The 21,186-nt window shown below is 36.3% G+C and overlaps 1 protein-coding gene across 7 annotated transcripts in view; it reads left to right on the top strand.

Moving 5' to 3' along the window:
- Positions 1-21,186, top strand: part of NIPBL (NIPBL cohesin loading factor) — a 168,541-nt gene that overhangs the window by 136,408 nt on the left and 10,947 nt on the right. For all 7 annotated transcript variants that reach the window (XM_083818455.1, XM_083818452.1, XM_083818454.1 and 4 more), the window contains 18 exons: positions 1,340-1,478; positions 1,703-1,785; positions 2,759-2,891; positions 5,033-5,176; positions 7,971-8,060; positions 8,279-8,493; positions 8,606-8,708; positions 9,635-9,733; positions 9,835-9,981; positions 11,211-11,345; positions 12,770-12,868; positions 14,176-14,229; positions 16,270-16,378; positions 17,001-17,137; positions 18,792-18,932; positions 19,257-19,350; positions 19,456-19,610; positions 19,869-19,959. In XM_083818455.1, the coding sequence (XP_083674581.1) occupies positions 1,340-1,478; positions 1,703-1,785; positions 2,759-2,891; positions 5,033-5,176; positions 7,971-8,060; positions 8,279-8,493; positions 8,606-8,708; positions 9,635-9,733; positions 9,835-9,981; positions 11,211-11,345; positions 12,770-12,868; positions 14,176-14,229; positions 16,270-16,378; positions 17,001-17,137; positions 18,792-18,932; positions 19,257-19,350; positions 19,456-19,610; positions 19,869-19,959 (2,168 nt within the window). The remainder of the gene's footprint in view (positions 1-1,339; positions 1,479-1,702; positions 1,786-2,758; positions 2,892-5,032; positions 5,177-7,970; positions 8,061-8,278; positions 8,494-8,605; positions 8,709-9,634; positions 9,734-9,834; positions 9,982-11,210; positions 11,346-12,769; positions 12,869-14,175; positions 14,230-16,269; positions 16,379-17,000; positions 17,138-18,791; positions 18,933-19,256; positions 19,351-19,455; positions 19,611-19,868; positions 19,960-21,186) is intronic.

Below are 21,186 nucleotides of genomic sequence, written 5' to 3'. Positions count from 1 at the left end.
GGTATAACTCTTGTAGAAGCCAGTCCAGGTCACGATGACTATTTTTTCCTGTTTAAAAGTTCTCCGGATTCCACATATATTAAATAACACAGAAGTAGTAAATTATTAGGGCAACAGTTCATTAGCTTTTTTATGCTATGTTGGAAATTGGTATGGCATTATAAATAATACGCCTATTTTAAGTAGCTTAGCCTGTAGGTGTTTTATAGAATTATAGAATGGCTTGGGTTGGAAGGATTCTTAAAGATCATCCAGTTTCAACCCTTCTGTCATGGGCAGAGATGCTATCCACTAGATCAGGTTGCCTAGCACCTGATCCAGCTTGGACTTGAACACCTCCAGGGATGGGGCATCCACAGCTTCTCTGGGCATCTTGTTCCAGTGCCTCACCACCTTCTAAGGGAAGAATTTCTTCCAAATTTCTGTTCTAAATCTCCCCTCTTTTAGTTTAAGGCCATTCTTCCTTGTGCTATCATTATCCACCCAAGTAAAAAGCCACTCTCTGTCTTTTTTATAAGCCTTCTTTAAGTACTGAAGATCTTCAGTGAGATCTCCCTGGAGCCTCCTTTTCTTCAGGCTGAACAAACTGAGCTCTCAGCCTGTCTTCAAGAAAGAACCCAATATCAAATTACTTCCCTTTGTAGAAGAGGTGCTCCAGCCCTCTGATCATCCTTGTGGCCATCCTCTGGACCCGCTCTAACAGCCCCACACCCTTTTTGTGCTGGGGGCCCCAGCCCTGGATGCAGCACTCCAGGTGGGGCCTCACAAGGGCAGAGCAGAGGGGCACAATCCCCTCCCTCCACCTGCTGCCCACCCCTCTGTTGGTGCAGCCCAGGACGCAGTTGGCCTTCTGGGCTGCAGGCACACACTGCTGGCTCATGTCGAGCTTTTTGTCCACCAGAGCCCCCAAGTCCTTCTCTGCAGGGCTGCTCTCAATGGGTTCTCCCAGTCTGTGCTCATGTCTGGGATTGCCCAGACCCAGGTGCAGCACCTTGCACTTGGACTTGTTGAGCCTCATTAGGTTCACATGGGCCCACTTCTTGAGCTTGTGTTTAACTTATTAAATATTTCTGTAGATTTTCAGTGCCTGAGCTTCACAGATATTCTGGTAGTCATCTGTGGACTGTTTCAGTTCATCTCTCCTACCTAAGAATAATACTTATTGTTTTTGTTAGATCCACTCTTTCACTTCATAAGAGAGAAGCAAATGACTAGTTAAATGTCTAGAATATAGATTTCTAGCTGTGGTAAAAGCATTATAAATCGTAAAATTATTTAGGGCTCAAAATAATAGTTTTGTTTTATTTTAGTGTTAATGCTGTCCTTTTCATATTAACAGGTTAAATAGCAGTGACACTGATGGAGAGCCCATGTATATTCAGATGGTAACAGCACTAGTTCTGCAGCTTATTCAATGTGTTGTGCACTTACCATCTGCAGAAAAAGATTCTAATTCAGAGGAGGAATCGAACAAAAAAGTAAGGAAGATAGTTTTAAGAAATCCTATTTTCTTAATTTTTTTTTCTTTTTTTTTTTTCAGGAATGACTGTGTTTGTGGGTATAACGTTTTATGACGGTGGTCTAGTAATTGGACGGTGTAATTTTGTTCGCTGTAATTATTCGTTGCATGAGACATACTGATCTGGAAATAATATTTCTATGTATGCTCAAGTGTTAGTCTAATAAATCTTCTTATTTTTAGGTGGATCAAGATGTGCTTATTACTAACTCATATGAAACAGCCATGAGAACAGCACAAAACTTCCTTTCTATTTTCCTTAAGAAGTAAGTATAGTTATGTTCTTTAGTGTATTGATGAAGCCAACTCTGAATAAAGTCTGTCACTCCTCAGGACAAACCTAATTTCTTAACTGTGCTAAATACCCACTAGTGAAGTTACTTATAGCAATGTACTTCATAGATCCCTAACAGAGTTACTTTCCTGGACAAAAAAATGTATTGCGTAGAAATTGTGTGGAGAACTATCTGGCAGCTTATATAGGATACTTTTATCAGGTGTCTGTTACTCATCTGAAGCATGTAAGAGAAGGATGAACAAATATTTAAGTGGTGAAACCAGATTCATTCAGTCATCAGAATGACTAAGATAGAGAGAACCTAGAATCACTTTCATATAGCCAAAGTTAGGAATGTCAATAGCTCAACAGGAAGAAAAAAAAAAATATATATATATATATATATAGACACACACACACCTGAATAACCTAAGTAGGCATTTTTTAAAAAGAGTCCTGAGGTTTTTACTGTGTTAATTTCCACTGTTAAGCTGAGAGGCTGTTTAAAGATCTAGCCATCTCTCTGCATACTTCTAATATCATTAAAGATGTTAAGACTGTTACATGTAACTGAAACATATCAGGTATGTTATCTTTTGAATTTTACATTCTGATTTTAACCTTGAAGTACATAATACTGAGATGTCTTATCACTCTGAATTAAGTCAGACCAGGCTTAAAGAGTCTAGAATCAATACCTCCTAAATACACCACTCCAGCCTGAGGTTCAGAATTTTACCTACCTCATCCATCCTTTTCATGCAGGCTTTAACTCAAAATAATAAATGAAAAAGCTTAGGGAATATTAGAACTATTTGTCCTTTACTGGATAAAATTCTTTTTCTTTTAGAATCACTTAAAACTTGTTTTTTCTGATTAACCATAGGATTGCTTTTGTTTACATCAGAAGAAACGCTTAAATGTCTCTAAGTTTTACTTATATAATGCATTCTTTTGAACAGGTGTGGCAGTAAACAAGGGGAAGAAGATTATAGGCCACTGTTTGAGAACTTCATTCAAGATCTTCTTTCCACAGTCAATAAACCAGAATGGCCAGCTGCAGAGTTGCTACTTAGCTTGTTAGGAAGGCTATTGGTAAGGGATTCTTGTTTTTAACTATGAAGACTTGTCTATTTCATCTCCATCTATTACAGGAATGTTTTTAGATAGTTGGAGCAGACATGCAGCATCTAAGGATTTTCTTGCATGTATCACTTACTGTAAATAATAAAGTTTAGGTAAGAAGATCATTGATAAGCAACTTGGAAAAAGCCATACGTAAATTGTTTCTCATAGAAGTACACTTCTACTATTCAGTGACATTTTCCATATTTAAAAAATGCCATTCTATACCAGATATTCATTTAGAGTAAATTCAGACTAATAGCTGTAACTATTCATGTTAAATATCCTCTCTGGACTGTTCATTCAGCACAGAATCTGAAAACAGATAGGTAGGTAGTTCCTGTACCAATACAATTTGTTTATGGAATATGAAATTTTACAGAATGTGAACATTTTTGCTGATGTGTTTTAAGAGAGTTGTTCTTCAGTATTAATTACAGTGTAATTAACACAGTAATTTCACAAAATCACAGAATGGTTAAGGTTGGAAGGGACCTCTGGAGGTCATTTGGTCCAATCCCCCTTTTCAAGCAAGGACACCTCTAGAGCAGGATGCCCAAAGAAAGACTACAGCCTCTCTGGGCAGCCTGTCCTAGTGCTTTTCCACCCATACAGTGAAGAAGTGCTTCCTGATACTCATTTAGAACCTCTTGTATTCCAGATTATGCCCATTGCCTCTTGTCCTGTCAGTGGGCACCACTGGCTCCATCTTCTTTGCACCCTCCCTTCAGGTGTTTGTAGACATTGATGAGATTCCCCCGTGAGCGTCCTCTTCTCATGGCTTAACAGTCCCAGCTCTCTCAGCCTCCCCTCATAGGACAGGCACTGCAGTCCCTTGATCATTTTAATAGCCCTTTGTCAGACTCTTTCCAGTATGTCCATGTTTCTCTTGTACTGCATGGGGCAGACGTGGACATAGTACTCAACTTAAAGCTTCACCAGCATTGAGTAGAGGGGAAGGATCACCTTTCTTGATCTGCTGGCAATACTTTGCCTAATGCAGCCAAGAATACCACTAGCCTTCTTACTGGCAAGGGCACATTGCTGACTTATGTTTGATTTGGTGTCTACCCGGACTCCTAGATCCTTTTCTGCTAAGCTGCTTTCCAGCTGGGTATGCCCCCAGCACAGTTGGGCAGGGATCCATCTCCATGTCAGAGAATGTAGCAAGGACCTGAGATCAGCCATGGGCCTCCTTTGATGCCTACAATGCACCCTTCTGCGTGAGCTGCTATGCAAACTGCTGTATCTGTTGGACGCTTCTGTTAGCTATACTCTGGGACATGTGCTCTAGATTAGGCCTTTATTAAGGCCTCTCCTCAGAGAGTAGCTAGGCACCAGCTAAAGGGATACTTGACCCCTTCCCTTAGTGGGGGGGCAGCTGCAACAGAAACTCCTGACGTCTTAGGTCAGGGGTTGTCTAATGATGCTTGTTAGAAACCCCTAGAGCTCATTAGGAGCATCTAGACTTTCTGGAGGCCCACATCCTACTGGTCTCCCCTACCTTTGTCCTTGCCTAACAGCAGCAGGCAACCTCAAGTTCCTCAGAGAGTTGCCAGGAGTTCCCCAGTGCTCATGGACCTTGAACACAGAAAGTTCTGAAGTTTTCTGAAGCTTCCCAAAGCAGGGCCAAAGACTGCTGCACAAATGGCTGCATCTGTTGGTTGTTTCTGTTAGCTGTGCTAACAGCTGATTTGATCTGGGTATTTGTTCTTGGTGGGTTTTGTTTGTTTGTTTTGTTTTGTTTTTGTTTTTTCTTTTTGAATATGTTATAGTCCTGTTCCTAGTAAGATGTAGCTTTCATTACACTTGTGGGAATAATGAGGAAGATGTATTTTGATGGTTAAGATCTATGCTATGCTAGATGTCTGGTTTATTTTATGAAAGTGTATATTTAAAAAACCTCTAACAGGCATACATGTAGCGAGAGACAATAAAAGAAAAAAAAACAGTAATACAAAATAAGGATTGTATCTGGTGCAAAAGTAAATGACAATTTTACTGAATATGGAGGTTTGGTAGAATTTTTAATAAGGTCACCCAGTATTGTGTGATAGGAATCTCTTTTATAAAAATAAAAACTTAAAAAGTATATATTCTGCTTTTCTTAGGTTCACCAGTTCAGTAACAAATCAACAGAAATGGCTTTAAGAGTTGCATCGCTTGACTATCTTGGAACTGTAGCTGCAAGACTGAGGAAAGATGCAGTCACTAGCAAAATGGATCAAGGATCTATAGCCAGAATCCTCAAACAGGTGTGTGAGAGATCCCATGCCAGCTGGATTCAGCTGGATTGAGATGCGTCCATTGAAATCTTTGAAAATTATAAAGATTTATTTAAAAAAGAAAAAAGCAAACAAAAAATATCTCCAACAAAAAACATGTGAAGAATCAGTTTTCATCGTTTTCCAGAAATCTAAACCATTGATTTATAAGTATCACATTTCTTAACTCATCGTGGTTATACTAAGTGGTTAATTACAGTGGTAAAACCAGTTTTACTGTAAAAATATAGAGGAAATAATGGAGTGACAGCAACAGTTGAATTCTGTCTTCAGAGGCAATAAAAATATGTGTGTATGTAAGTATTTGCTGTCACAATGTGGTAATTGGGCTTATGGCACTTATACGGGTTTTAGAGAGTTCAAGTCTTCAGCCTGTAAGGTTAGATTTTATATGATGTGTCTGGTATTGGTCATATTTATTTTACATGCAGGACTTGCATATATCTTTCACTAGAGAATGCACATGTGCATTTCTGCTGATGCTGATTATCAAAATGTTTCCAAATCTGCAAGGGTGGCAACAGATATCAAAGTGATATGTGCTTTTGAATTCTCTACTGCACATAGTATGAGAAAACCATCAGGTCTTATGTGTCCTTCTAAAAATACAGACTTGCACATTTCTTATGGGGCCTATATGCTTCTTTTTGAACTATTACCTGCTTACACTGTGATCAGATCTGAAGTTGAGTAGTCATATCAAATTCACTATATCAGAATTTCCCTTTCGGTTGCCTGAAAAAGTATCCAGATCTATTTCGTGTATTCTGTAACGACTGTTACAGATCTATGCTGGAGGAAACAATTCCACAATTCACAGGCATTCAAATAAAAAATCAAAGCTCATCTACTCCTTTGTGAGACTGATAATTGCCGTAACTTTTGTTGATTAGAATATTGTACTATATAGAGTGTCAAATCTTCATGTTCATGGTTTAATATAATGTATACTTCTGTGTGCTAGTGAATTATTATTCTCTTCTATTGGCAGTGATTCTGACAATTCTACATCAGATTTTGTAGGGAAATGTTTTAGAAGGACCCCTATCTCTTTCCCTATCTCCAGAAGTTATAAAGGTATTGAAAGATATTCCAGGAAGATATGTATGCAAATGGTAACCTGATTTTTATTTTTTTAACAAGATCAGGCAGTAACTAGGCATTGGCATCTGCAGAAAATAAAATTGCTTTGGGCAATTGAGTGCTAAAAGGATTTTGGTTTCAGTTATTCAAGAACTTAACATCATTGATGGTGGACAGTACCATCCATACATTATGGAAATATAAATTATACAGTACGATTAGTATGGGTAGACAGTGTGTTGTTTATAAATGATTTATAACATAAGAAAAAATAACTACATGGAAATGTTTGTGTAACAGCTAAGTTTGAGTTTATTACTCAGATGGAAAGACAGTAAGAGGATCCATTGGTGGACATAGCTCTAGTCATCAGGAAATTATTGTTTCCAATCAGAAAGGGGCTTACACCTCTACAGAGTGTTCTTTCCTGTTGAGTTGAACACTCAGACTATTTGATGTTTCCTTCTACCCTCTGATATTGCCACCAGGGTATTCCCCAAGGACTGATGAATGCTTATAAGTGTCTACTGTGGTTTGGACTCTTGAACCGTGTAATCAGATTTAGGAGAAAATCTATTCATTAGTTTCTCTCTTTATACTCTGATCCTCTGGACTGTGACCATATCTTTTTCCACTTGCTCATGCTTGCAAGCTATATTATTTACTGCACTTGTGACAAAATTCTCAAACTGTGCTGTTCCTGCAGAGGTTAAAGTTCATTAAGTTGTGAGGTTTATTGCTGAAGAAGAAAATTTTTTGTAGCTGAAGAAGATTAAACCAGGAATTATTCTTTTCTACTTTTATAGTATTGAATATGATTTTATTTATGGGCTTTTTTTTTTCCCTGTTTGTTCTTTTGTATTTTTTTTACTTGTTTGAAAATACTTTGAGTTCATTAAGCACGTTATCCACAAAATCTAACATTTAAAACATTTAATTTATAATTTGTACATATAGGAGGGTGCTAAATGTTTACAAATGAACCTACATCACCATTATGTGCACAGAAACTTAGTTTAATCGCAGAGAGTGTGATACTTTAATGCTAGATCCCAGAGGTTTTTAGTAACATCCTCCGTAAATTCTTTACCTAGATACATTGAGCACAGTTGCTGCACTTTTTCTGTGGAGGTGCTTTATCCCTGGTAACAGTTATGCCAAATATTTTTGGCATACGGAATAAGTTATTTTTATTTCTTTAATTTTTCCCATACCTTTTTACTGTTGTCTGTGGTTTTCATATTTGTTTTCATTTGCATTTTGTGTCTTCTATGCCTGAGAAGTCACTGTTTCTTTTTTTTTTTATTGTCTGTAAGATAACTAACAATGACTTTTAAATGTTAAACCTTGTGTCAGTCTGCTCTGTGTGATTTCAGCCTTTCTTTTTTCCTCAGTGACATAGTATCTTAACACAAGATCATAGAAGGAGAATTAATCATATCAGTCAATAAGTTTTAACACGAGTCTTAAACTGCTTTTAATCTTTTTTAGACTTCGGAGTCACAAAGTCTAATTTGCTTTAGTTTGTATGCAGTTTACAGGTAACTGCTTAAAATATTGTTAATGTTCTGCAATTATCAAAACACTTACACTTTATTTTATATGTGGACACGCAGATTGTCAGATAATAATTACCACTGAGCAATATTCTGTTTTATATCTATCTTTCTCCTTCTGACAGGTTTCAGGAGGAGAAGATGAAATTCAACAGCTACAAAAGGCTTTGCTGGATTACTTGGATGAGAACACAGAAACTGATGCATCACTAGTGGTAAATTTCAGCTTTCTGATGTACATAAAAATAATTTCTATAACATGTTGACTGAATAAAATGACTTTCAGTCGTGCATCAGTTAAATTGACACCTTAACATACACTGTTGTCTTTTCCAAAATATGGTTGATGCGTTAGACTCACTTAATCTCATTATAAATCTGTTAATTTCACTGTTTTATCTCCTTTTCTATGCATCCTGTTGTATGTCTCCAGTTTTCTCGGAAGTTTTATATAGCTCAGTGGTTCCGTGATACAACTATGGAGACAGAGAAAGCAATTAAATCACAGAAAGATGAGGATTCATCTGAAGGAACTCATCATGCAAAAGATGTTGAGACCACAGGACAAATCATGCATAGAGCAGAAAGTCGCAAAAAGTTTCTTCGCAGCATCATTAAAACTGCTCCGTTTCAGTTCAGTACATTGAAGTATGTTTCACTACTGCTGATTTCTTTATTAACCTTTATTAAGGCATCTTATTTGATGCTTTTAGCTATTTTTGATAAACATGTCCTAATTATTGCATTGAATTTGTTGCAGGATGAATTCTGATACCGTGGACTATGAAGATGCATGTTTGATTGTTCGCTACTTGGCCTCTATGAGGCCGTTTGCCCAGAGCTTCGATATTTATTTGACACAGGTAAACTGTGCCAGAAGTATTAGTACAGTGAAACAGAGTTGGTTTCTGATTCTAAACACTCTTGAGGTAGTGTGCAATACCTGCTCATTGCTGAGCACAGGTATTTGTGAGGCGATGATGACACCACGTGCTTTCATATTCTGTACTGATGGAAAATAAGTGCTTATTTTTCTTTTTCTTGCATGCATTTTATACGTCATATTGTGCTTATGTGATTTTCTTTGTGTAAGTATATGCAAAATGATTATATTAAATGCACACAGTAAAGGGTTAATTACAGAATGTTGAAATCTTTTCCACAGTTTTTGTAAGATGCTTGCTCATTTGGTAGTGCTAACCCATTAAATGTATCTTAATTTGATTTGAAAATACATGTCAACATAGTTATTTGCTTGTACAAGTGCATGTTACTCCCACTCGCTTCAGAAGGTGTTTGACAGTGTGGTTTCTTTCCTTTTCCTGGGAGGACTAAAATGTTGGCATGGTGACATGTTTGAACTCCAGGAACGGTTTAGGCCACATTACTTATACTGATCTACATACGTAGCCAGTTCTAGAGTTACAGTGTCCAAATCCAACCTTCCTGTTAAAAGAAGCATGGTGAAAGCCTCATCTGAATGGCAAAAGTACAATTTAAAGTAAAGGGACGTGGAGTGAACATATGGACCTTGTATGAATCTTGCTTGGAATAGTCTTAGAGATACAGCAAATCCTGGCAAATACCTATGCTGAAGTCATCAGTGCTATGGAGCATCATTTACATGCACCTCTTTACTGTCTGAGAAAATGTATTCAATTTTTAGTAGACAGATACTCTTATTTTAGTTAAATAGCATACGTGTTGTTCTTCTGCATTTTTGCCTTTATTAAGCCCTGTTTACTGCCTTCCCAAAGCAATTGAAATTTTCCTTTTGTTCTCTTACTAGATTCTGCGTGTACTTGGTGAAAATGCAATTGCTGTTCGAACAAAAGCCATGAAGTGTTTGTCTGAGGTTGTTGCTGTAGACCCCAGTATTCTTGCCAGGGTAAAAAAAAAAAAAAAAAAAAAAATCCCATCATGCACATGCATACTTTGAAGAAATCCTTATTTCTTATTTTGGATTTGTGTTGTATTTGTTCTTTTCAGCTGGATATGCAACGAGGTGTTCATGGGCGGTTAATGGATAACTCTACTAGTGTACGAGAAGCAGCTGTGGAGCTGCTTGGCCGATTTGTGCTGTGTCGTCCTCAGCTTGCTGAGCAGTATTATGACATGCTGATTGAAAGAATATTGGTATGGTGACTTGTGATATTTATGATAAAGTAAATGGCATTGGGAAACTTGCTTTCAGCAGAGCTTGTATGTTTAGTAATACGGAATTACAAACCCAACAGTGTATTACATTTCATTGTTTTAAATGAGGTACATCATCCTTGTAAGACCAACCATGTAAAACACATCACTTGTTTCCAGTTAGGCTTTTTGGCATCAGAAAGTAAACATACGCAGAAAGTTGTACTGCAGCAGAACCAGGATTGTGTTCCTTTTAATTCCACTGTTAAGACGCAGATTATGTGAGAAGAGGAATTCCATATCTCTGGATTTTGAGAAATAGGTTACTGAAGGCAAATTGGTAGTGTGAGACAATGAAGAAAGATCGACAGCACAGTATTCTGAAGTTTCCATTTCTAATCCAAAAGAAAAAAATATAAAACTACTTTGCTTTTCTATGCTGTATTTTAGCTTTATAAAAGGTTTCCTGTTAGAAAGTTAGTTTTAGTAGTGTTAGAAGTTCAGGTTTTGTACAGGAAGTGTTTTTTGTCTGGATGTTCAGATAAAATACAATGTTAATTTAACTATAAAGTAACATTAGCTTTTAGGATCCATGTCATGTAGGTTTTTAGTCAAGTACCACTCATTTACTGTACTTATATAATAAAACATGTTTGTGAGGGGCTCTAGAGATAGCTGGCTCCATGTGCTTACAAGCATGCATGACATAATTCATGCTGATGTTCAGATAAACAGGTTTTGAATATGATCATATGAAGTGAAACTCCTCATCCACCACCTCAGACAAAGCCTAGGAAAATGGAAAAGGTTTGCTGCATAGGGCTTATCCATAAGCTTTGTCCAAAAGCTTGAAGTATTACTGTCCAGATCTACAGGGGTTTTGTGTGTTCGAACAACATAGTTAAAGCATCACTACATCTAGCTTTTAAAATCATGGAGTGGAATTACACATATGCAATATCATGAGCTCCTATACAGAAGACGGTGTAAGTGAAGGAAGCATTTCAACATAAAGGGCACTCAAACAGCCATTTAGAATTGTTGCAAATAAAGTGGTGCAAGTTATGCTGACCTTTCATATAAATGCACTCTAGAATATTTTAGCTGCCTTTTCTAAATACATTTTGTAAGCAAAGTTGGTTGATCTTCAAATATTAGTTCATATAACACAAATTAATTCATACGTCAGAATTGTTTTCAAGAGTGTAATGCTTTTATTATCCTCACAGGATACAGGTATCAGTGTCAGAAAAAGAGTCATAAAGATACTTAGGGATATCTGCATTGAACAACCAACATTTCCCAAAATTACAGAGATGTGTGTGAAAATGATTCGAAGAGTCAATGATGAAGAAGGCATTAAGGTAGAGTAAAACACATCCCTCAGGATTTTAATTATCATTGTTTTGGTGTTTCTATTTTTTTGACAAAAATAATTAAAAAAATAATATTACATTGCTTGTTTGTAAAGTTTGTGATTTTTATTTACTTTTAATTTTTGAGAGAGTAAGTATCTTAACTTCTTACATTGCTGACTTGTTTTTCTTTCTCTTGTTTGTTTTCTTCAAGTTCTTACTTACAGTCAAAATATCAAAAAAAAAGTTATTTTCTAGAGGTTTGGGTTTTTTTTTCTGCTTGCAAGAATTGCGTATAGTACTTTTCTAACAAGTAAAATTGGTGTATGAAAATCCTTCCTGCACACAAAATAAGCTTTAGGACAAAATCAAGTGCTTGAACTTAGTATATACCAGACATGTAAGTTCTCTGGTCTGAGGTATTTATGTATGTTTTTTTGCATTAACTTTGAACATTTTATTAATCACTTACTCGCCCTGAAATGTTACTTATGTGTTCACATTCTGCTTTTTCTGGACTGTATATGCAGAAGGGCACAAAAGTAAGATTATGTGATAAATCATTAACCTGACACTGATGTTTTTGTTTGACTAAGCAAAATAATTTTAGAATAGGTGGGTAGTTAAGAATACACCTGTAATAATTTTGTATCACTCTTTCAGTGGCATTTGAAATCTGCAACTTTAAAGTTGCACTATGTATTTTTACCACTTGAGACATGTTAATACCAAGTGGCTTTCAGAGAAGACTGTTTATCAAAGGCGCGGCTACAAAAGGAGGTTGACCTTGTTCCCTCTCCTTCATTCCCTTTCCTTTACAACAACCTCATAAAAATGAGAGTGGTGTCTAAAATGTATTTTTTATGCCTCTATGGACAAGGAGATATACTTAAAACAGTATACTTTGTAAGCAATGCGGAAATAATTTAGTTCCCTTTCCCTCTGTTCCACCTTTTCCACCATCAAAAACATTGAAAGGGAACCTACTTCTAAGTTTGGCTAGAGAGACTTGGGTTCTCTCTCTTCCCTACCTTATCACAACTGTTCTGAAGACTCCAAAATAATCTACCACTGCTGCTAATTCTGCTGTAGAAATCATAATCTTGTGTTTAGTTTTTATTTTCTCAGGGTGCTATGTTTTCCTGAGGAATGCAAATTAGAGCAGGAAAGTTGTAACCATTTGTAAAGAAAATGGTTTCTGTAGCATCGTTTCCCAGTGAAATGTTTAGAGGCTAGTATATAACTCCTGTAATATTTGATCTGGGTCTGCCTCTGATAGCCTTCTCTACAACAGTTCCACTTAGTTTGAACAATTCCTCATGAAATGGCATGTATCATCAGCAAATCTATTGTATGGACATATGAGAGATAACATTTATGTGCCAAGATCGGCTTATTTATTTCTGCTAATACTTTTTTTTTTTCCCCTTCAGAAATTAGTAAATGAAACATTCCAGAAGCTCTGGTTTACTCCAACTCCACACCATGACAAAGAAGCAATGACCAGGAAAATACTAAACATCACTGATGTGGTATGTTATACAAATTTGAATTGGGTTATATGCAGAAATTGATTATATTTTTAGTGTCTTTGAAACATTATCTGTAGTCTTTTAGAAAGCGAAAAATACACAACTAACTAACGTATCAGATGGTTTTCTTTATGTATCTCTTGGCATTGAATGTGTGTGAGAATTATTCATCTGATGGAACAAGCTTTTGAAACTTCAACTCATGAAACATAAACTCACAAATAACGCTGCCAATGATAACTGGGACCACCTTATATTCCAGTTGTGTAAAATACTTGTTCAGTTAAAACATATTAAGTTTCTACTATATATGATATCTCCCAGCAAATGCTAGTAGCAGCAGATAGTTGCCTAGCTAAGAATCACAGAATTGTAGGGGTTGGAAGGGACCGCAAGAGATCATAGGATCCAACCCCCCTGCCAAAGCAGGTTCCGTAAAGCAGCTTCCCTAGAGCAGGTTGCCCAGGTAGGCGAGAAATGGTCTCTTAGAAGTAAAAATTCACAAACAATTGATAACATTTATTTTGAAAGATTAATAAGTTTTCTTTACAAATACAGGGTCATGTCCTCACCTAGAGTAAACTAATAACTGCGTAATTTTATCTACTTTGTGGAAACAGTGAATTAAACCAGCATGTCTCAAAAATCTGTTTCCAATAAAATGCTTATACATTTGTAGTGGTAATGTGTTGTGTAAAATCACTGTGCTGAGAAGGTGTGTTAATATGAATTTAACAAAGATGTAAAGATCAAGTAAGTCTACTTAAAATTGTGTGCAGCTTTATCCTGCTTTTCAATGTTTTTACCAGATAAAAATGTAGAGTGCGTTTTTCCAGGCTGAAAAGTCAGTCAATTTGACTTGCGCTTAACTCCATCTTCTGCTAATTCTGCTTGAGAGCACCTGTGAGCTGATCTAGATACATGATGAGAGTTAAGGATTGGTTTGTTTCTATTAAGATGTGTGTGTGTGTATATATATATATATATACATATATACATTTTCATATGTGTATACATGTTCATTTTTGATATGCTTTAATGTGTAAAAAAATGTTGTTCTACAAAACCAAAATTTGCAATGGCCAGTAAAATATGTAGGCCTTGCATTGTATGGAATATATATAAATTCTGGTACTACTGAAACGGTGAGAATTTTTTTTTTAATGTAGAAAACAGTTTCTAATCTATAAAGATACAAAATCATCTTACTGTTGCATATTTGTTGTTCTTTAAAGATGACATCTGCACTGAAGTAATATTTCTTCAGGTTCCTGTTTTAACCAGCTTATTCTCAATACTGCTTTTAGGTTGCAGCTTGTAGAGATACAGGGTATGATTGGTTTGAACAGCTTCTTCAAAATGTAAGTACAAAATTTTAAGGTATGACATAATCATTGTAAGAATATTAATATTTCTTTTGATACTAAAACGCATTGGAGGGGTACTTCAGAAGCAATCCTTTACAATAGACAAATTCAATTAATGCCCTTTAAACACCTTACTTTTTTTTTAATCTTTATTGCTGCAGTTTTCTTTGTCTCTGACACTAGTTTCTCTATTTCCATGTAAAAAAAATGTTCTAAAAATATTTCATATTTTGGTTTTCATTTTGGGAGGTTTTCATTTTTTTGTTTTGTTTTTTAATTTCTTGATGTCTTCAATAATGAGTGGCATAACATGAAATCCACAGTTAAGGTACTTAGTTCTGAAATGAGCATCTGGTTCAATGTAGATTATTTTTTTCAGTGATAGATACATATATTTTCACATCTAACATATCTGTTACACAGTTTGTAAAAGCAGTGAATAAAGTATTGCTTACTTCTACATTATGTTTTACCCTCTTTTTTCTAAGAAATGAGCTTGCTTTGTTTATATCTATTAGATTGTAGTATCTTTCTCCTCTAATTCTTGTGTGCACTGATGAATTTTAAAGCAAAATTAACAAAATCATCAAAGAGGTCTCAAAACATTTTACTTTAGCCTGGAATGCCAAGAAAATAGTTAGCCAAGTATATCAGCTTAATGCTTACACTGAAAAAAAGACTATAGTTTGGGGGGTTCAATCCATGTTAGATATTAAAGGATCTTAAGGAATACAATTTCAGTACCCAAAGTTTGATTACTATGTTCTTAAAAGTGTTTCATCTTAGACTGATTTTTTTGTTTAATGACAAAAAAAAATCCTTTTGCCTTTTCCCTATTTTTTACCTAAGCATTTTGAAAAGTCTTCTATTAATTACTCTCGGCAAGTATGACTAAATTAATATTTTCCTCATAGTTCATGAAGCACAGAGTTAGCTTTCATCCCCGTGAAAACATCAGTAGAACTGCTCTCATCTATCCTTTTGTCACACGTAGTTTTTCTTTGATTCTCTTGCATTTTGATTTGATGGTTTTTTACTTCCTTTAAATTTTTCTTCACCATGGAGCTTTTATGGAGATGTTAAAAAAATTATCTCGTAATACAAAATCCTTGTTTACTTGTAGTAATTATTATAAAACCAGTATTTATCCAATGTATATGAATGAATGAGGCTAGAGAGGCCTAGTGGAGAAATCTTGACAAGTTAGAGAGTTGGGCAATCCCCAACAATATGGAAGTTTAACAAGAGCACCTGACAAGGGGCAACCCTGAATACACGTGCAGACTGTGGGATGAGAGGCTGGAGAGCAGCCCTGCAGAAAGGGATCTCGGGCTTCCCATCAACATCAAGTTAAACGTGAGTCACCGGTGTGCCCTGGCAGCCAGGAGGGCCAACTATGCCCTGGGGTGTATCAGGCACGGCATTGCTAGCCAGTCGAGGGAAGGGATTGTCCTGCTCTGCTCTGTGCTGCTTCGGCCTCACCTTGAGTACTGTGTGAGATTTTGGGTGCCACAGTATAAAAAGGACATAAAATTTTAGAGAGCCTCCAAAGGAGGGCTACAAAAATGGTGAAGGGTCTAGAGGGCAAGATGTGTGAAGCATCTGAGGTCCCTTGGTTTGTTCAGCCCAGAGCAGAGCAGGCTGAGGGGAGGCCTCATGGCGGCCTGCAGCTCCCTCACGAGGGGAGCGGAGGGGCAGGCGCTGAGCTCTGCTCTCTGGGGACAGCGACAGGACCCGAGGGAACGGCATGGAGCTGGGACAGGGGAGGGTCAGGCTGGGGGTTAGGGAAAGGTTCTGCACCCAGAGGGTGCTCGGGCACTGGGACAGGCTCCCCAGGGCAGTGGTCACAGCACCAAGCCCAATGGAGTTCAGGAAGCCTTTGGACAACGCTCTCAGACATTTGGTTTGATTTTTGGGTGGTGAAGCCAGGAGGTGGACTTGTTCATCCTTGTGGGTACCTTCTAACTAAGGAGATTCTATGATTTTATGAATGTAGCCTTTCTACTGAATCAATTTCTGTTTCATCTGCTGTAGCTTTTGAAGTCAGAAGAGGATGCCTCATATAAACCTGTGAAGAAAGCCTGTACTCAGCTTGTTGACAATTTGGTTGAGCACATCCTTAAATATGAGGAATCTTTATCAGGTAATATTATTTAGAATCCAGTAGCTCATCCACTTTGCATTTTAAATACAAATAAATGAATATTGTAAGAGTGGTTGTTAAAATCAATGTGATGAAAAATTACTGTTTGAGAATTCCTATTACAAAACCTGTTGTAGTGAATTCTTGCATACAAGTTCATTATTATTATACAGTGTTCAAAAGTACATAAAGTTTTCCTAATTTTCCCTAACTAACCACAATAACAATTACTTTTAAAGTAATTTGTCAAAAGTTTTAGGTCACTAAAAACAAAAACAGATACAGAAAACTTTATTTGCCTAAGTGTGTTCTGCAGTTGTAATAGGAATCATTGGCTGGACCGGTGTTCTGTATACAGTATTTATGAAATAATAATGTCTTTGAAGCATCCCTGTTTCTTTTTGCACATATTTTGTGATCATATACAAATGCTAACACATTATGTTATCATCTCTAATGCTCTTATCTAATAAGAATATATAAGCATATTTTATATTGAGGGATATTTCATGGAAGAGATTGTCATGGAAAAGATATTCATATGATAGTTAGGCCATATGTTTTTAATTGATCAAGTAATACTTGGATCTCATATCGTTTGTATATTTTCTAATTTTTGCAGATTCTGACAACAAAGGCGTGAATTCTGGTCGCTTGGTTGCTTGCATAACCACTTTGTTCTTATTCAGCAAAATCAGGCCCCAGCTAATGGTCAAACATGCCATGACCATGCAGCCATACCTCACCACTAAATGTAGTGTAAGTAGAGAAAATTAGAATATCAGCCTTATTTTCTCCCCAGATAATTAATCATAGAAATTAATGGCTATTTTGCGTGCTTAACAAAATTGAAGGTAGGAAAAGAGAAATAAAGTTGTCTTTCTGTTTCCTGAACATCCTACCTTCTGAAGGTACTAGGTCATTTTAATGGTCTGTGTCACTTCTAAGATGCTGTTCCTCACCTTCTCCTCCACATTTTACAGCCAAATGAAACTGAAATGTTTACTATCACTTTTTCACCTGTTACAAAATCATTTCTTAAACTTGTTTTGTTTTTCAGTCACAGTCTTAAAAGTATTTAAGATTTAATACATGAATATTAAGCCTAAAGGCTTAATCTATGATTTCTTGAAACGTATAGTAAATATATCAGAATGAAAATGTCCTACTCTGTCCTTTAGCACTTCACCTCTTCCTTCTCTAGTTTCCACTTACGCAGCTCTGTTTTTTTTGTGTCTCTCTATAAGACAGTTTAGTTCACAAAAATGTTATGGAGTTACAATGGTAAACCAAACACTCCAGTTAAATGTCCTTCTGCCTCTGACATACTGTGGGGCTTTCCGCCATTTTGATTAGCACAGTGGGCTCAGCGAAGGTTGCAACAAATCCCTGATCTGGCAGAAGGAGCAGGGCAGATCATGCAGCCACGGCTAAAGGAGGAGCATGGCTGAGTAGGTGGCAGTATCCCATCATAATAGGTCAGTTGCCCACAGAAAGACAGGTTTTTGAGAGTCTTGTTATCAGATAAGTTTGTAGGTATATCCAAACATTTTCTGGGTTCAGCTCTGAATCATTCTTTAGGCACATCTACAAAAGACTTTTAGAGATGCTTCAGATCAAACAGTATAGGAAACGGGTATCTGATTATACCCTTGATTATACTTGCTACAGCATCTCTTTAGCAGTTTATACACATTTTGTACTTACATAGGTTGAAATAAATTGTAGAATTAGTTCACCACTGTCAGCTTGAATATGTAAATAGTTTGATAATAGCATATGAAAATTATCCTATTATGCTAAATGAGCCTGAGTTGTCAAAAAAAAAGTCATTTTTTTTACCAGGGTGTATATTTCATATCTAAAGTATTTTCCAGAGGTTCCTCACTTACAACATGTATATAGTCATGATTGTGCAAACTAATAATAATTTTAATTGTAATTTCTACATTAGTGGACATAATTATCTATTTTGTTTAAGCCACCTTCAGCCGTAACACAACTTTGTTTGTTGCTGATACCTGTTGCCAGATGTTGTGTGTTCTCTAGCATGTGTCAGAAAATGTTCTGTAAATTTGTTGTAGGACTTCTAAAGAAAGAAAAAATAAATAAAATTGCCAAGACCAAGAGTTGATAAGTTTTCAGGTCTGCTCATAGCCTTTATGAAAGCTGAAGTTCTGCTTCAACAGATTTTCAACAGAGGTTCCATAAAAAACAGGAATTAGGTTTCATAAAAATTAGTAATGTAATATCAAATCTAAATAATATAAATAGCATTCTAAATCTTTACTAAATACCTGAGTCATATCTTATGTAAGAGCTGTGATTTTTCACTATCAGTTCATATTAATAATACTTGTTTAATAGGTAACATAGCCGGAAATATTAAATGCTGTAAACACTTCTTTTTCAGACTCAGAATGATTTCATGGTGATCTGCAATGTTGCAAAAATCTTAGAGCTTGTAGTGCCACTAATGGAGCACCCAAGTGAGACCTTCCTTGCCACTATTGAGGAAGACCTCATGAAACTCATCATCAAATATGGCATGACGGTAAGCTTTTCATTGCTAATACCCAGTTGTTGATTCAATTTCACATTCCAAAATGCATGGTTTTGACTTAAAGAAAGTCTGTCTTCATTACAAAGTTGCTTATGCTGGTCATGGGACTCATGAGACACGAAAAAGGCTATGTTCTTGGTTTACTGGAGTTTGTATATGTTGTTGCTATATTTTAACAATTATGAGTTTGGGCAGTTTTTCAAAGCAGTCTAGGAGATAGACTGTCAGAGAGTTTGTTTTAATTCTGTATTGTTCTATGGAACCCTCAATTTTAAATTCTAAGTATGTAATTCATGTGTTCTTTCTTGCTCCTAGGTTGTTCAGCATTGTGTGAGCTGTCTTGGGGCTGTTGTGAATAAGGTCACCCAGAACTATAAGTTTGTGTGGGCCTGTTTTAATAGATACTATGGTAAGTAAAGTCGTAACATGTAATTTTCACTTTTCAGTTTTGGCTACAAGTCTTCGGAATGCACCATGTTTAAACACTGTGGTTAAAACTTTTATCTTATTGTAGGTGCACTTTCAAAATTAAAAAGTCAACATCAAGAAGACCCCAACAGTACAATACTTACTGCCAATAAACCAGCACTCCTTAGGTCACTTTTCACTGTTGGTGCACTGTGTCGGCATTTTGATTTTGATCAGGAAGATTTTAAGGGCAACAGTAAGGTAAAAAAAAAACTTGTATTTACTCTCCAAGTCTTACATGTACTGAATGTTTCAGTTTTATTTGAAAGCACTGTATTCCTAGCTGTTCAAAGCTATATTTTTTCAAAATGCATACAATAATGTTTTGGGGTTTGTAAGTATGTGCAAAGTCCGTGCAGGAAGATTGTTTCTTCTTTTCTTTTTAATAATTATCTTTTTTGAAAGAGATTAAAAACATCTGTTTTATCTTAAGTATTATTCTTGCTTTAATTTGCTTAGGTTAACATCAAGGATAAAGTACTTGAACTGCTGATGTATTTTACAAAGCATTCAGATGAAGAAGTACAGACGAAAGCCATTATTGGCCTGGGTAAGAAATATTAATAGTTTTTATTATTTTGCTATACAAAACATCTATGCATTCTAGCAGGAATTCATGTATTTCTATAGTGGCAAGGGAACTTGTGGAAAAACTACACTACATGTTTTATTTGAGAAATTGCTAGAGAAATGTAGTCAAAGGGATGCTAGTTGTTTACATCTGCAGCAGAACAGATGCTTTTGACAGAGAAAGCTCTTATGATGTGTGTCCAAGTCTTAAAAAGCAGCTGATTTCCAAAATAATGGAGATGTTCTTTTTTTCCCTACATGCAGGTATGTTATATCTCCAAATCTTGTTTTTCAGTCCACAAGGCATAGTTAAAGAATAACTAGAAAAAATGCTGGAAGAATCTTGAGCATTTTAAGTGTAGGGCCAGATCTTCCACAACAATCAAGAGAACTCTGGTAGTTTGTACCAACTATGAGGGTTTATTTTGTACCAACTATGAATTCACTAGGCTCTGAGATGATGCCAATGCCTAAATATCACTTTTTCTTTTAGTATTTTGGCTGTATTTCAATTTTAAATTCTTTATCTGAAGGCATTAGTATGGTATCTCAGTGACTTGAAATACTGCATGGGCTGCCATTGAGTGTGGTCTTTATCTCATTCGTACTCTGTTCCAGGACAGAAACTGTACGTGTGAGAGAACCTTGTTTGGGTAGATAGACCTTTGTTTCTGGAAGAGTTCAGTTCATGATTAAGGCTTAGTCTAAAGAAAGTTCTCTCTTGTGCGTGTGAGCTTGCTATCACTTAACTGTGAGATATAGTTTCACTATGGTCAATAATTTGCCTCCTTATGCTGCTGTGTTGATGGCTTTTTCAGTGGCTAGGAAGGACTCTGAGGATAGGGACCAAGACTTGATTTGGTATTCTGTGAGAAACCATTTCAGACAGCTGAGCAGGATTAATGGCTTTAGAGTTGCCTCAGTTGCAGGAGTAATGATATGGTGTTCTGGATTACCTGGAGTTTTTCTAGGCACTGCATCAAGGTGCATGCACTTCCATAGTTGAGTCCAATTTAATTGTCTTTTCCTGGGTATTACGTGGAACAGGGTCTGCCTTGCTAACCATACACGATTGCTTTACTCATGGATGCTGAAAACATTGCATTAGCCAAAAATGTTGCTAAATTACGGACTGAAGTGTAATCAGTTCAGAGAAAGGGGTGTAAGTGGGAGTGGCTATCAGTAGGCTTTTTCAGATCTTCTCCTC

This window comes from Anser anser (assembly GCF_964211835.1).
Source record: "Anser anser genome assembly, chromosome: Z".
Classification (NCBI taxonomy): domain Eukaryota; kingdom Metazoa; phylum Chordata; class Aves; order Anseriformes; family Anatidae; genus Anser; species Anser anser.
The sequence above is the reverse complement of the archived record's forward strand: the minus strand, read 5'-3'. Positions and strand labels throughout refer to the sequence as shown.